General features: G+C 40.8%; 1 protein-coding gene across 3 annotated transcripts in view; it reads right to left on the reverse strand.

The window, feature by feature from the left end:
* Nucleotides 1-369: 369 nt before the first annotated feature.
* LOC140187564 (linker for activation of T-cells family member 2-like) overlaps nt 370-16541 on the reverse strand; it is a 244908-nt gene continuing 228736 nt past the window's right edge. For 2 of the 3 annotated variants that reach the window (XM_072242979.1, XM_072242977.1), the window contains exons 10-13: nt 13130-13189; nt 12972-13040; nt 10524-10596; nt 370-3326 (exon numbers count right to left, since the gene is read on the reverse strand). In XM_072242979.1, coding sequence (XP_072099080.1) covers nt 10526-10596; nt 12972-13040; nt 13130-13189 — 200 coding nt within the window. In that variant the 3' untranslated portion in view covers nt 370-3326; nt 10524-10525. Of the gene's footprint in view, nt 3330-10523; nt 10597-12971; nt 13041-13129; nt 13190-16541 lie in introns of all 3 variants that reach the window. The other variant, XM_072242978.1, reaches the window with a different exon arrangement.

Below are 16541 nucleotides of genomic sequence, written 5' to 3' on the forward strand. Positions count from 1 at the left end.
AATTTGCCTGTGATTATTTCTTTCCCAATCTAACTATTCACAAAATAAATTCATGCCACTTTAGGGGAATTGGCAATGAACAAGGAAATAAGTCACTTGGGAGATTCTTGCATACATGCTTTTGTTTTCTTCTAAGGTCCTGATTTCAATTACAGCTTCTAAGATGCCCATGTGTAATTCAATGCCCCAGGAGATCAGTGAATTCTTGACAAATATGCATGCTAGACTGCATTTCATTACAGTCATGACCATTCTCTGTGGAAACAAATGTGCTGATATTTTTTTAACCAGTAAATCTGTTAAAGATGTTGACATTTTTTGTCACTGCTGTAATATTAATAATTCATGTGCTCAGAGGATTTACAGCTGTCTCTTTTAATGTGTTTGTTGACATAAGCAGTTACACGATTCTGAAGAAAAATTATCTGGGATGATAGTAGAAAAACTTGGTCATAACTGAGTACAGACACATGCACACAATGACAATTGTGAATAAAGTTGATGTTGGAAATCCAAACATATTTGTTTTCTAGGATAAGAACAGTACATTTTTGGATATACAGATTCTTGCAGATGATGTATTCTTTCTTTGGCTTACGTGGAAAACTTGGAAGACTCGTTTGGGAATTTAATTGCAGCTGAGCCATAGTACTTTTCAACCACTGAATTATGTTTCCCACCCTTTAAGTCTTTGTTTGGTTGCTCCTCTTGAGCCCAAATGTAGCCTGTATCATTGCATGATAGTGTAGTCTCTTTGTATTTAGGATTACTTGTGTGAAAAATGGGAGGGGACATTCTGCAATAGACCAAAGTAATGAAAATTTGCTTGAATATGGCCTGTTAGTATGATACATTTTAGGTTATTACTTTAGTTATTTGACAATTTTATGGGAATAAATTTATATTTAATAATTCCACTTCTATGTTTTTGGAATGACATGCTTCAGCTTCAAGCAGTTGCAATATTTAGTAAATGGTAGCGTAACTGAATTTATAATATGACAGCTGGAGCAATGGGCAAGTACTTCCATTTTAGGAAACTGGGCAGAATGCAAGCCAGGTATTTTTTTTCTATTCATCTTCAATTAATTTCAATTTAACCTCATTCAAAATTAGTTCTAGATGGTTTTGTATGTACCCACCAAAGTTACTTTATTCACTAAAACAAACAGCAGGATCAGCAGTCAGAAGAGAATCTGACAGAGTTGAGATTCAATATACAAAGCCAAGCCATTTATCTGATGTTTTGCATAGGTGGTTCGGTATTGTGGGAGTATATAACCATTGTGTGAAGGGATTTTGTCTGGCTGAGTAATGTATTAGTTTAAGCAAAATGTAAAATGACTACAGGAACAAAATATAAATAATTTTAATACATAACCCAGGTAATGTATCTCTAAAATTATACTGTTTCCACTTTGCAATATATTTTAAGATGATCTAGTTCGCTCTATTGTAGAGCATTGCTGCTTAGAAAAGATATTAACTTGGTTTCTTATTTATTATGAAATCTTTCCTTTTAAGCTTAAAAAAGTGAGTTTTGTAAATCAGTTTTTAGAAATAAACTGGTGTAGATGTAGTTTCTTTGTGAATGTGTGGAGCTTTACTGGATTTGGCTAAGTTAGATTGATTCAGTATTCGGTCTGTTTGGCGCATTGAGTTGAGGATTTAGTGCCCCTTACTATTCTCCAGCCCTACACTTGCAAATTCTCAGCAATGTGCATCGCTCTGATACAGCACACAGGTTCTACCTCTTCTGCGGCTACACCAAGAATTTTGGGCCCAAATCTATGGATGTTTACCAAGGATAGGTAGGAACATGGGATTGAGGATCCAATCAGAACAACCACAATCTTTTGGAATAGTGGAGAATGTCAAGGCCAAGTGATTACTCCTGTTTCTAATTCACATGACCTTTCTTCAGTGTCTGATAGTATGTGTGCATTATTTGAATGCTACGTTTACTGCAACAGTTTGATCAAAATAACTTTCACAAAGTAAAAGCTCTGTTTATTTTATTTAGTTGAATCTAACCTCCTGTTTTGTGTGCTACACATTACTCATGAAAGATCTGTTTCAAGATCACATGCACTTTACCCAAGCTGGTTAGTTAAGTAAAAATGAAACGGAAAACTGAGATTACTGGAAATGAGAAATAAAGGCAGAAAATGCTGGGAATGTTCAGCAGGTCAGATAGAATCTGTGGATAGAGAAACAATGTTAAGATTTCAGGAGTGAGACCTGTGAAAGGGAAAAAGCAGGTTAGTTTCTAGTCGAAGGGAAGGATAGAACCAAGGTTATAGGGTGAAATGAAATGAGTTAATGTGGCAATCAATGTATATGATGTTGCTTTATCTTTTATTTGTTGCTAATATTGGGCCTGTTGGATCTGACCAACAGGTCAGGTTATAACAATGAAGGGAGAAAAGCTAAGCCAAGATCTCCGACAGATGACTTATCCAAATGGCCAGTTCTGATGCAGATAGAAAGAACTCATGACCCAAAGTTGATTGCTTGAGTGTCTGCAACACCGTAAGTTTAAATCACCCCACTAACAGACCAAGTCATCCAATCAAAAGCTCTTAATTATTTAATATATAGTTTGAAGTTATGAACAAAAGTTAACATGGCAATCACTTGATGAAGTATAAAATTTTCTACGTGATCCATAATAGCTTAAAATAATAGAATTATGTCATGTGATTGTGTAGAAGACTTGGGTGGTGTACAGAATGACCTACAAAGCACAGTTTAATACAATGCAACATCAAAATAATTTTTATCAGCAGTGTCTTACACAGTTCAGAAACTTAAGTCTATGGAAAGTTTGAGACTGGCTTAGAATTTACATGAATGTTAAATTTGAAAATAGATACAATAATTTAAAATCCTATAATAGCTAACTGAGGAAGAGAAATGATGATAAGTCTTTTGCAGCAATCACAATAGGAACTGAAGTCAGCCCTAGATGTTTGCCGGTGACAACGGAATGATACACAGCAGAGCAGGTACAAAGAATCAGTATTGGGATCTTATAATTCAGAGGAAACGATCTTATATGGAGTGGAATTAACCAGTTTGTCTGGGGAATTGTCTGAATAGGATTCTCCTGCAACAATAAATTAATGGATTCCTGGTAGCTAAATGTTCGTGACACTTGAGACTTGAAAGTGTTCTTAGCAGAACTGAAACACACAAATGAGCTTTGTGTACTGAGTAGTTGTAAGGAATTCTCCAGCGGTCTGCAGAATAATTCTCTCCTCAAATAATCCATCTGAATTCACAGCACAATAGCTGTCATTGTCTGGAATACTGTTTTTCTACGTCTGCTAAAGAAAATAGTATAGTTAATTATGTTAACCAGTAAATAAAACAAAATTAAATGCACAAATAAAACAAATAATCTTGCACCATCGGTGGTGCTAGATTTTCAGAACTCTGACAGTCTCTTAATATGCAAATACTTAATTTTGCTATCAATTTTCCAGTGAACTTTAAGGGAATGTGAAACAGAATCCAGTGAGTTTCAGCTTGTATACTTCAACTTGTTAAAATAGGCTGAAACTCTCAATTATTCCTAACCCTGGCTCTGGCTGTAAATGCCAAAATTCAGAAATATAAAAATAGCCAGTAATACCCAACAAGTCGTGTGGCATCTGTAGAGAGAGTTACAGAGTTAGCCGGGATCTCCTTCTATAGCTGGATGTTTCTTTTCCTTGTACTTCTTGCAGAATTTCTGTTAATAAGTCCTGTCTTAGAAAACAGTGCTATATAAATAACAATCTAGATAGCCTTTCACTGTACTGAATCAGGAAGTCACGTTTGAAATCTGAGCAGCTTTAAAAGTTCAACTACAGATTATATTGAATATCCGATCATTGTTTCTTTCAGACTCTTGACATTGTGTATACCTTTCTAGTGTTGTATTGTTTACAATTTCCAATTCATTCAGCTTTTGTTTTAATTTCCTCACAATGACGTTATTCTAGTCAATCTCATAAAGGCAGGCTCCAAAATTCTGCAGCTCTTTTGTACTAACTTTCCAGAAACACACAAGTGAACTTTACCACACTTTGTATTTCCTTACAACAAAGACTTTGGTCATCAAGTCTATGTCTACCCTCAGAGAAATCCCATCACTCCTCTTCTCCCACTTACTTTCTTACGATTTTTCCCCTTTCTCTGTTAACTACCACATTTCCCTACCACTTACATACCTACAGTGGTCAATTAATCCACCAACTGGCATGTCTTTGGATTGTGAAAAGAAAGCAGAGGATTTTGAGAAAATTCACATGGTCACAGGGAGAACATGCAAACTCCACTCAGACAGCACTAGGAATCAGCATGTAACCTGTAGTGTTGGAGCCATAAGGTAGTAGCTTTACCTGCTGTACCACTGTGCCATTCAGTAAGACTCTTCCCATCCCTCTTAAACTAATTCAAAAACATCTTTAATTTCCGAGTAAAGCATCAGTACCAAGAATTCCATTTGATCCATTATGAAATTAACTATCTGTACAAGCAGTTAACTGGACTTCTCCAGGGCATTCCTATTCGATATGATCCCAAACCATCCCGACCTCAATAACACCCATCCCTTCTCCGGGGCACTCCTATTCGATACGATCCCAACCCATCCTGACCTCAATAACACTCATCCCTAGTCCAATTCTTACTGGACATCCCGGTGGTTATAGGGACATCAATGAGGAAAGTAAAGAGACATTAGAACTTATACTAAAATCAGGAGGAGATTGCTGGAGATGCCAGGAGATTTGGCACTCTGGAGAGAAAATAGAATGGATGTTGCAGCAGAACTGGGCCAGTTATGATATCAATAGGAAATCTAGAGCGTGACTAGATAGAAGATGAATGCTGGTCCTTGCTGGAACACTGTGGAAGACCACAGACAGGTCCAAGTGGGAAAAAGGATTAAGTCTGAAGGTTTTCAGTCATCCAGGTCATTGTATATCAAGCAGTAGTAAATCAAGGCAACTGGACTCGCTGTGTTGTCTGGAAGATGTTTCACCACTCAACCACTGTTCTAATCCATGGTGGGTAGTTTTCCGGTTTATAAACTCTGAGTTGCTTGTGGGTTACGGCAATCACATGAGGGTCATTACCAGTCATAGAAGTACTGAGAGGGTCATTAGTTTAGTCTTTGCATGAATGGAGGTGTGAACGGTTGTGGAGACGCTGGGGTAGAGATGTTAGGACTGCATTGTAAGTGCTGTCGTACCCCACCCCATCTGTTAAGGGATGGGTTTTCCAGTTTGACAAATATGGCTTCTTTAAACCCTCTTTCAAGCCACCTGTCCTCCATATGTAGCTGGAGTTTCAAAGAGATTCTGAAGGATTTTCAACAAACACCAAGTCCCTGAGTTTTTCAAGCCTACAAACATACTCACTCAGACACAAACTTGTCCACCCCAAAGATCCTACTCCCAAACATAAACAGAGCAGTATCGTATATGCTGTCCAATGCGATGAGAACTGCTCAGATTTGTATATCAGTAAGACCAAACCACTTCATAAGTGGATGGCTAACACCTCGGGTCAAGACACGGCTGTATATCGACAAGGGACACTCCTTTGATGATAACAATGTGCAAATTTTGGACAGGAAGAACAGGTGGTTTGAAAGAGGGCTTAAAGAAGCCCTCTTTGTCAAACTGGAAAACCCATCCCTGAACAGATACGACACCACCTATCAGCCAACTATAATGTAGTCCTAACATCTCTACCCCAGCGTTTCCACAACAATTCACACCTCCATTCATGCAAAGATAAGATTAATGACCCTCTCATTATCTCTATGACTCTTAATGGCCCTCATGTGATTGTTAAACTTTTAAACAACTCTCAGGCTATGTCCACATTAGACCGGATAAATTCATAACTGAAGCTTTTTCTCTTCGTTTTGACCCTCCGTCCACACTGAAATGGCGTTTTCCTCCCCCGAAAACGGAGCTTTTCAAACATGCTCTCCAGAGTGAATAAATCTGAAAATGCCTAATGGCCGGTAGAGTGTATACGGGGTAACCGGCTCTTTTTAAAAACGCTGTCATGACGTGCCGGAACAGATGGTGACGGCAGCGTGGCATTTCATTGCTTTCTGGAACGCAACCTCCAACACCACAACAACAATGGCGGACGGTTTCGTGCGTGTGTTGTTTACTTTATTGTCTACGTTAATTTCAACCCCCCCCCGCACGACCTAACAATTTCAGGACAGACGGCAACGAGACTGAAGCCAGAAGAGTTAGAAATGTACTCAACAAATACTTTGACCCATAACTTACTGAATACTGAATAAATAAGTACACTCACTTTGCCTTGTTTTCTGTCCTTGCTTGTATGGAGGTGGTTTACCTATTTATGCAAGTACTTATCTGACAATAGATCTGTAACAGCTTAATGTAACATTGTATGGAAATACAAGATAACACTGATGCAGACATGTTTTATACATTTAACAAGGTGCTTTATTAATGTATTGCTTGAGCAAACATGCAATAGATGCAATTGGTTACTACTTCTAAAATGTCATCTTTAAGTAGTAGCTTATGTTTGGCATAGATGTGAAAATGTTAAGGCCAAAAAAGGAAAATTGTAAGTGTCACTTTTACTCAGGTAAAAATAAAATCACTTTTGCCCAGTAACTTGTTTTATTGCACATGTTAAATACAGCAAAATAATACACAAAGACATGGCAAAAGTAAAGGCAAACAAATGAGGTAACAACAAATTTCACTTTTGCCCAGTAACAAGCCTTATTGCATTTAGTTGTAGCTGTCGTCCCTTTCATCAGTGAGGAGACTATGGCTGTAGGAAATGTTTCCAGGGTGACCCCTCTGTGGGAGCGGGGAAAATGTTGGTGGGACCACCCGGAGGTCTGTGTGTCCGTATGTTTAGCTATTGTAGTGGCTGTGAGGCTGGTATTGTGGCGGTGAAAAGTACTGGGGGAGAGCCATCATGTTCCTCATCATTGCAAATCCCTCTGTGATAGAGTTAGTCAGTTTTACAATGTTCGTCGTCAGCCGGGTCATACTGTCCGTGAACTCCCTGTCGGTTGCCTCCATACGCTCCAGTATTTGTTTTTCTAGTTCTAAGTCCTCCTGCGCGAGAGCCAACAGCTGTCTGTCGTTTGGCAATTTCCTTTTAAGTTTTTCCAGTCTGTAACTGGCCAAGTCTTTCACAGTGAGATTCCACACCAAACATGTCTCAGCCATCACCTGTTGCTTGGTCAGAACCATCGGAGTCAGGCGTAGTCGTCTGCAGATGTGTCCTGCGCATGCCCAGTAGGAGGAGATTCACGCAAATACCCGTTTTAATGTGGATGGAGGTATTTTCAAAAACGCCTGGTGTGGACGCCTATTGTTTTTACGCAAAACCGGCATTTTCAAAATTATCCGGTCTAGTGTGGATGTAGCCTCAGAGTTTATAAACCTGAAAGCTACCCACCATGGATCAGAACTGAAGAAGCCTCTTGAATGAGTGATGAAACATCTTCTACACAACACAGCAAGTCTAGTTGCCTTGATTTACTACTGTTTGAGGTAAGAATTAAGGTGCCAGGCAAGAGGAAATCAAGGTGGCCCTTGTTGGATGAATGGAGGTGTGCATCAAAGCAGTCACCCAGTCTGTCTTTGATTTCTCTGGTGTAGAGCTGACCACATTGGGAGTTCTTCGGTGTAGAAGAGACACAGTGGACTAAGTACCAGTGAACCACTGCCTCACTTGGGAGGTCATTTTTGGTCCCTAAAGGGTGTGAAACAATCAGGTAAAATGTGTTGCATCTGTTTCCATGTAATGGGAAAGTGCTGCAAATTGGAGATGGATGGTGTATCTATGCATGAAACTATTTCAAAGTACTGGAAACTGACACAACGTGGTGGCTGGTCAGGTGAAAAGTGAGGGCCAGGAGAACAACACCTGACTGGAAGAGGGGATGAAATCAGAGGTGCAGAATATAGACGAGATATTGTTAAATGCTTTGTCAATCTTGATGAAGCCACATTTCAGAATAAAGGAAGGCAGCTCAGAGGCACTTTTGCAGAAAGTTCTATCATTAGTACGAATGTGCTAAAGTCTAAGCAGTTCTTGCAGTAGGCAGAGCTGAGTCTAGGTAATCAAGATAGCTGTGTCAATCTGTAAGCTTGCTGGGGTAGTGGCCACTAACGTGTCCCCAGAGATGAGACTGAGAAACTTAAAAAAGGAATGGAAGAGACAAGGAAGAGTGCGGTGTGGAAATGGTAGCAAAAGTTATGAAAGACTTTCAGTTTCAGTATCAGTGCAGGAAGCAGCACCGATAGGTCAATGTACTGGAGAAATAAAAGCTGATTTAGACTGAAACCTGGCTGGTCTACATTTCCCAGAGTGCCCATAACTGCACTGCAACCTGAAGAAAATGAGTTAAATTGTAGAAGTTGTTCTATGCAAGATTAGTTCATCAAGGCAAATGAGTCTATTGGTGGAAGGGAACCGGAAGCAGAAAGCTCTCAGACACTGTGAGTGAGATGGAGATGCAGAGAGATTGTACGAAGATGGTGAAGGTGAACCAGGAAAATGTGAAAGAGGAAGAAGGCATCATGTAATGGGAAAGGAGGGGTGAAGGAATAACTTTGGACAAGAGCAGGCCGGCCAGTTCTGTTCCCCAGCTATAAACACAACTCAGCTTTTTTTGTCTCCATGGACTGATCTGGACTTATCAGCTTTAACACATACTCTTCATGTTATCTCTCTAACTTCACTCATGAACCTCGTAATCAGACTTCTCAGAATACTGGGATTATCCGTGCAACACAGAGATACCCTTTGTCCTATGCATTCCCCTCACCCACAGTTGAAAGTAACACGTTCTCTCATTTCATCAGTTTTGATGAAGAGTCTTCACCCTGAAACGTTCACTGCTTCTGGTTCTGCAGATGCTGCCTGACCAGCATTTTCTGTCTTCATTTTGAGTTACCTTCATGATTTTCCTTTTTAGAAGCTCTTAACCATTTAGCTTGCATTTAAATCCACTTTCCCAATTTTAATTTTAAGAACAGCGAAAAAAAAACACGACATGTGTACCAAGATGAGGCCACACTTGGTGGAGGAGCAATACCTTGTATTCATCTGGGTAGTCTCTAACCTGATGGCTTAAATATTGATTGCTCCTTCTGTTTATAAAAAAAAATTCCCTCCCCCTCCCCCCTCGACTCTGGTCTATCATCTCCCCCTGCGTCCCACCCCACTCCTTCACTCTCTCCCATGGTCCACTCTTCCCTCCTAAAAGATTCCTCCTTCTGCAGCCCTTCATCTTTCCAACACTCCTGGCTTCACCTATCACCTTCTAGCTGTCCGCCTTTCCCTCCCCCTGCCCTTGTGTTCTGGCATCTTCCCCTTTCCTTCTCAGTCCTGAAGGAGGGTCTTGGCCCAAAATATTGACTGTTCATTCTTTTCCATAGATGTTGCCTGACCTGTTGAGTTCCTCTAACACTTTGTGTGTGTAGCAAAAATAAATGTCTCAATATTCAGGCTTGCTGCTCCTGGTAACATTTTATGTTGCTGCTTTTGACGTGATACTTTGCTTAACAATTTTGTCTGTCCTCATGATTCAATAATCTAATGCCTCTGCATAGTCTCCTTCACCAAGGACCTTGACAGGACATCACCATTGTCCACTCTAACTGTGGGACTTGTATAATCTAGTATTCTTTCTCCATTCTGAGGCTGTGCCCTCTGGTCCTAGACTCCCCCACTAACAGGTAACATGTCCATTCACTCTAGGCCTACCTACCCTTTCTAGGTTTACTGTTGTGTTAATTGGAACAGAATGAAGCAGCATAAAGTAAAACATTAACAGTCTGGTATACCCAGGACCTCAGTTGTACCAAACTAACAAATTTTCCTGATTATTGAATGTTATTTCTCTTATAACAATCCACTTTTAATTCTTTTTTTTACAGATTCATATCCAGATTTAAAACCACTGGCATATGTTGTGAAATTTGTTGTTAATGTAGCAGCTGTACATTGCAATACATAAGAAGAATGGTAAATTACAGTAAGAAGTGTGTGTGTATATGTGTATTATATATGTATGTGTGTATTTCTTATATATAATGGCAAAAAGAGGGGAAAAAAAGTAGTAAGGTAGTGTTCATGGGTTCAATGTCCATTCAGAGATCAGATGGCAGAGGAGAAGAAGCTGTTCCTGAATTATTGAGAGTGTGCCTTCAGGCTCCTGTACCTGTTTCCTGATTGTAGCAAAGAGAAGAGGACATGTCCTGGGTGATGAGGGTCTTTAATGATGGATGACATTTTTTTTAAGGCATCTCTCAAAAAAGCTTTTTGAGCATTACAGGTTTTTGGAGACATTACATGGTATTATATTCTTTTTTAGTGATTCGGTAAGTTTATAGGGAGTGTAGGAAATATCTATTGGTTAGCCAGATGCTGAATCTTTGCTATTTGCAATCGGGAAGGGATTTGAGTTTTACTATAATCAGTCAAATTCTGAGTAACTTTCTTACCTTTACAGCGAAGGGCAGGGAACAGTGTTGACATAATCCGGTTCATCGTCGTCATCATCTTCATCTGATTTGCCTTAGTTGGAAGTAAATTATATGTCAGTGAGGCTTGTTGATGCTTCGTGCAATTCTTTCTTTGAAATGATAAACTCTTGGATCTTGTCTGGGTTGGGGAACGATTGTAGGTATAAAACTGGGCATTCACCCCCATAAACCAGTTCCAACATGCAACTGGAGAATGGTTAATCTGTCCCATTTTACCTGACTCAATTCCCTATCCTTCAATACACCTTCCAAAAATATATATTGCCAGGTGACAGATGCAAATAGCAACGCAAATGTGGAAATGTGCATCCCTTCAAGCAGAAGACATGTACCACCATGTTCAAGGGCAGTTTCTATCTCACTGTTATGAGACTATTAAATGGTTTCCTATGTAATGCCCTGAGTAATATTCCTACTGCTCTCCTGTTGGCGGTTTTCTGCAAAAGCAGTGTGTCCTGCTAGTAAGTGTTTTGGCTTCAGCTTAAGATAAGGAGCCATGTTGTCCAACTTAGGAATCTTGTGTCAGCTTTGCGGGGTTGTCTTGGAATGTGTTGTAACTTCCTGCCAGTGGGATGGCATAGAACATTCCAGAGGGCCGGGCGGGATGAGGTTTCTAAAGGACAGTCGTCTGGTTTGGGGCCTTTTGGCGGGAGCTATGGAGTGGAGCACAAGGGAAGATGCTGTGGAATGAGGGACCCCGTTGTAATAAGTGCTTTGTGCAGACGAATGGCTCCAGGGAGAAAGGGCCAATACTCCTAAGTCAGCCAGTTTGTTTGAGATGGTCTGTATTGTTGTAATGAATTGATCTGTATGATGGTATGCAAGACTAGATTTTCACTAAAGTAAAGGCATCTTGCGAGACCATGGATCTGCACCTGGAAAATCTTCACTCTCCAGGGCGCAGGCCTGGGCAAGGTTGTATGGAAGGCCAGCAGTTGTCCATGCTGCAAGTCTCCCCTCTCCACGACACTGATGTTGTCCAAGGGAAGGGCATTAGGACCCATACAGCTTGGCACCACTGTCGTCGCAGAGCAATGTGTGATTAAGTGCCTTGCTCAAGGACACAACACGTTGCCTCAACTGGGGCTCGAACTCACGACCTTCAGGTCACTAGTCCGATGCCTTAACCACTTGGCCACATGCCCACTGATTTTCACGATTGGTGATGATAATAAACCAATTTACCTTGCTTTAATTTTAAGAGAATGCTCTCTTATAAAGGAATAGATGAGACAATGACAGAAGTGGGGAAGGGATTGGGGGCAGGTTGAAGTCCCTGTCAAACTGTATCTTTAGAAGGTAAATGGACACAGATTATTAATGAAATAATGATAAGAGGTTCAACTGATCTAATCCAGATGTTAAAAGTGTAGCGATTGTTGAGGATGGGCAACACACTCAATAGGCTGAAGAATCTGCTTCCTTGCTATTTGAAGAAACGGGTTCTTCGGCCCTATTGGCTCTGTCACCCATCCTCAGCCATCACTACACTTTTAACATCTGGATTAGGTCAACTGTACCTTTAGACCGGAGGAGTACATGTTTATGTATGCTCTCATTTACATGGCTCTAAATTTCTACAGCAACCAGTACACCTGATGTACCTGCTCACTCAGGACATTCCAACACCATCTTCCAAATGTGTAACATCAATCAGCAAAAAGAATGGTGTAAGTAAGGGAACACCACCCACTAAATTCCCCTGCGTAGCAAATATTTTTCTGTTAAATCCTGGAACATCCTGTCTTGGAATTAATGGTTTTGTTGTACTCTTGTATCTTTTCTCAAGATCCTTTAGGGCAGTGACTTGCCAAATTTCAAATGTACTCTTATCTCTCTGATCTGAGCGTTAGTGCCCGTCAGTGTTCTCGCATAGCTCTCCGCAGGGTTCGGCCTCCGTTAATCTCCTTTCTCAGGCTGTTGGAGGCAGTGCAGATGGCTTGGGTCATCTGCCTCCCTTTAGAAACTTTCCAATGAGCAGCTCTCAGACACCCTTTTCCTAACTGAGCAACGTTTCTTTTTCTATTATTTTCTGATCTGTCTACAGTCAATGAATCACTTTGTTTGCAGCCTACGTTATCAATGAGCTTGCCATGAGATGATCCTGTGGCTCTACCTCCTGCTCGCAGTCTCACCAGCAGAACAGTCCCTTCGAGCCGCACTTCCCCGCAACCTCCAATTTAACCCTGACGTAGCCACAGAACAACTTACAATGACACACTAACCCACCCAGTACACCTTTGGACTGTGGGAGGAAATTGGAGGACGCATTCCGAGGGGAGGACGTAGAGAGACTCCTTACAGAGGAGGCAGGATTGAACTCTGACTGTAACGGTGTGCCGCTAACTGCTGCACCCCTCTGGATTTTTCATGCCACCTCAGCCTCACCACAACCACGGTGCTTACCTCTTGCTTCCTCTTCAGTCCTCCACTTCACAGCATACTCGCAGTTCTCGTAGCTCGCTGTAGAGTCGACTGCAATTAGAAATAGTACAGCTGTAAGCAGACACTTCTTGAGTAATTTCAGAAGCTGAAAGTTCACAGAAATCACACGTCACACCTACCGGAAGTCTGGCTCTCTACTTTATTTAACTCCACGTTTTCATACGAATTTGTATCCTCATCTTCAAGTAAAGAAAAGTGTACATTATTAAAGATGCACAGTAATACTAAAAATACACTAATCTTTGAAAAACACATTGTGTAGTGGTTACACCACACCCCTTCAAATTAAGCATCTGGACTAATAATGCAGGGAATTCAAATTCAATTCCCACTATAACAACAGTGGCATTTAAATTTAATTAATAACTTTTAAGGCTCAGATAGATTTTTTGGAACCAGATTTATTTTCATTTTACAATGTGTCACTTGGTAGTGATGACTTGAAGTAAAACTACTAGACTGTTGTAAGAAATTTGGTTCAATCATCTGCAATTCTTTCCTTAAAGGCGGTTCAAAACCTAATAATGTAATTGGCTCTTCATGACAAAGCAAGAGTTCAAGGTCAGTGAGGATAGCTAATAAATATTGATCTAGACAATGATGCCCAGATTGTGGAGAAAAATAAATAAAATAAAACCATATCAGTGCCAACGTTAGGAGTGTGCAAGGTTGCTTGGAATGATGAGTGAAATGCCTAGGAGCTGTTTTGCTTTTCAGATTGATAAGAATCTTGAATCTCAACCTTTCTTGACTTTGCAGTGAGATGTGGGTTATTAGCATAGGCCTTACAGTAGCTGTGCCCAACTACTGTTTTGAATCTACTACCGGGGGGAGTTTGGGGTTCTCAAACTACGGTAGAATCATGAACTGCTGCATCTTCATTGGCTTGTAAGTTTCCCACTTTCAGTAACCACCTGCCTTCAATAAGGCAGCTGCCAATGAGGCTTTGCATGGGGATTGGCATTGCCAAATGAAATGTAGCCTCTGCCCCTGGAAAGCTCTGCCAGACTATTGAGTCTGGTTGCAGGGTTTTGATCCCTAACATGGCCAATCCTTCCGTTCCCCTCCAACAGATGCTGAGTTCCTTCAGCACACTGGTTCTCCACATTCCAGCTTTTGCAGTCTTGTGTGCCTCCTTATCAATTATTGAAATTGGAGAAGAGATTCAATGTTTGTTGAGATGTAAGTGAACTATAGGATTAAACATCATGGAACATTAAATAAATTTAAATCAAATAAATTGGATCAAATAATCATCTTATTTTTACTTCTACATTTGTCATTTCCATAAAGGACCCAGGCTCAGGTGGTTCCAGAATGAGGAAAGGGGAGAATGACCCACCAGGCCAGTACGTACATGGGGAAAGAGTGGCAGAGTGCACAGCCCTGCCTACAAGCCAGCACGGCAATCAGCCACAGACTTCTCTTTCCGCATTTTACTCCAATCTTAGGATGTTGGAGGTAGAATTTTAAAAATATATATCTTGTTTAACTGGGGACATTGTAGACCAACTGCAGATGTGTATAATCGCACTTAAGGTATTCACTGACTGTAAACTCTCTGGGCCTGCCTGATAGTGCAACAGTGAGTGCCTTGAATTCTTCTCACTCGATCTAACCTACCCACCTTCAGAACTTGCAGTATTCCACTCAAACCTGCTGACAAGGATGGTGCTGAGGTTGTCTAATGTAGAGGCTCTACATGGTGGGGGCTAAGAATCAGCTCTCAGCCAGCCGCTCACATCTCTCTCTGGACCCATCAATAAACATCTGACCATGTCTTTTAAACAGCCACAAAGCTCATTTCCTGGAAAGATCTTCCCTCCACAATTTCCAAAAATACTAGTGTCTCTATCTCACACCGCCTTTACTGCTTCTTGCACAAAGTCCGAAACAGGACCATCTGGGCAGACCATTGTTCTACATGAACAATGTACAGCACATCTGGGCAGACCATTGTTCTACGTGAACAACGTACAGCACATCTGGGCAGACCATTGTTCTACGTGAACAACGTACAGCACACTGCCTCAGGAAGTCAACATCCATTAAAGATCCCAGACATCTGCATCATGCCATCTTGCAGGACGTACAGAAGCCTTAAGTCCCACACCACCAAATTCAAGAGCAGCTACTTCTTCAACCATTTGGTTCTTGAAACAACCTGCACAACCCTAACCACCACCTCAGTCTAGCAATATTGTGACCACTTTGAATTATTTCTTATTATAATTGTGTATCATTTGTGTTTCTTGTGAATACAGCTTATCTGTTGTGATGTGCCTGCGACAGTGCTGCCAGTAAGCTTTTCATTGTACTTGTGCACATGACAATAAACTTGACTTTGTTTCATCCTGCTCCAGCCCCACCAAACCATCCATGAGTTGGATGAGGGGAACAAGTCTAATCTATCCAAGCTTGCCAATGATACAAAACTAGGTTGAGGGAGGATAGAGTCAGGCTAAGTGAATGGGTAGAATGAATATTGAAAAACATGATATTTATCCTCCTTGGGAAAAAAAGAAATCAAGGTTCAACTTTATTTGCCATATACAGTACATCTACATGTATTAGGAATTTGCTGTGGTGCATTGTCACAACATGCAACAAAAAACAACACTATTCAACAATTCTAAAGAATTACATAAGTTAGCGGTTGAAGTACTGATAAAGTAATAAAATATGTATAAATACATAAATACTAGCATGTACTTGCAATGTAAGCAGCCTTATAAAAAGTGGTTTAAAGTGTTTACAGTGCAGTGACTATAGTAATAGTGGGCTGGGGAGGAGAGCTAACTAGAATGATTGATCAGATTAATTGCCTATGGGGAAAAAAAGACTTTTAAGATGGTGTGCAGTTTTCATTTTAATAGCCCTATAATGTTTTCCATAAAGCTATTGGAAAAGGCAGTTGCAGGGTGGGTAATATCTGCAATGATTTCTTTTCCCCCCGCCTGCTACTTTATCCTGGACACATCATCCACGTCCCGCAGTGACGGTAGACTGAAGCCACTGACTCCCTGCTGCAGTTTCGTATATTGCGAGAGGATGTTGCAGCAAACCAGGCAGGTTTAATGGCTGATGTGAGGAACGTCTCAGTGTTGGCTGAAGAAATTTCTCCTCTCAGACGGATGATCTTTAGAAATCTCTAAGCAAGAACCGTATTCAAAAAAAGGATCAATAGACTTTTAGCCATTAAGGGAACGCAGGATTATGGGATTAGTTCAGAAATTGACCTGATCGGTGGAGCATACGTAGAGAGGCTGAATGGCCTATTCCTGTTTATATTTCCTATGTTCTTAGATTCATCCGCCCGTATACTATAGCTGTTTTGTAACTCCAAGGTTGGAGCATTTTTTGCCCCGAGTAGCGGTGCCGAAGTTGGAAGGTCCACCCTGACAAGGTAAGGTAGACTGCTCTCGGTCAAGCAGAATCTGACGGAAATCGAGGTGGTGAAGTGCAATCAGGAAGAAGGGGTCAGAGAAATGGCAGAGCTTTGCTTGACCCCATTTTCCATTGGATTGGGTT

This window comes from Mobula birostris, chromosome 25 (assembly GCF_030028105.1).
Source record: "Mobula birostris isolate sMobBir1 chromosome 25, sMobBir1.hap1, whole genome shotgun sequence".
NCBI lineage: Eukaryota > Metazoa > Chordata > Chondrichthyes > Myliobatiformes > Myliobatidae > Mobula > Mobula birostris.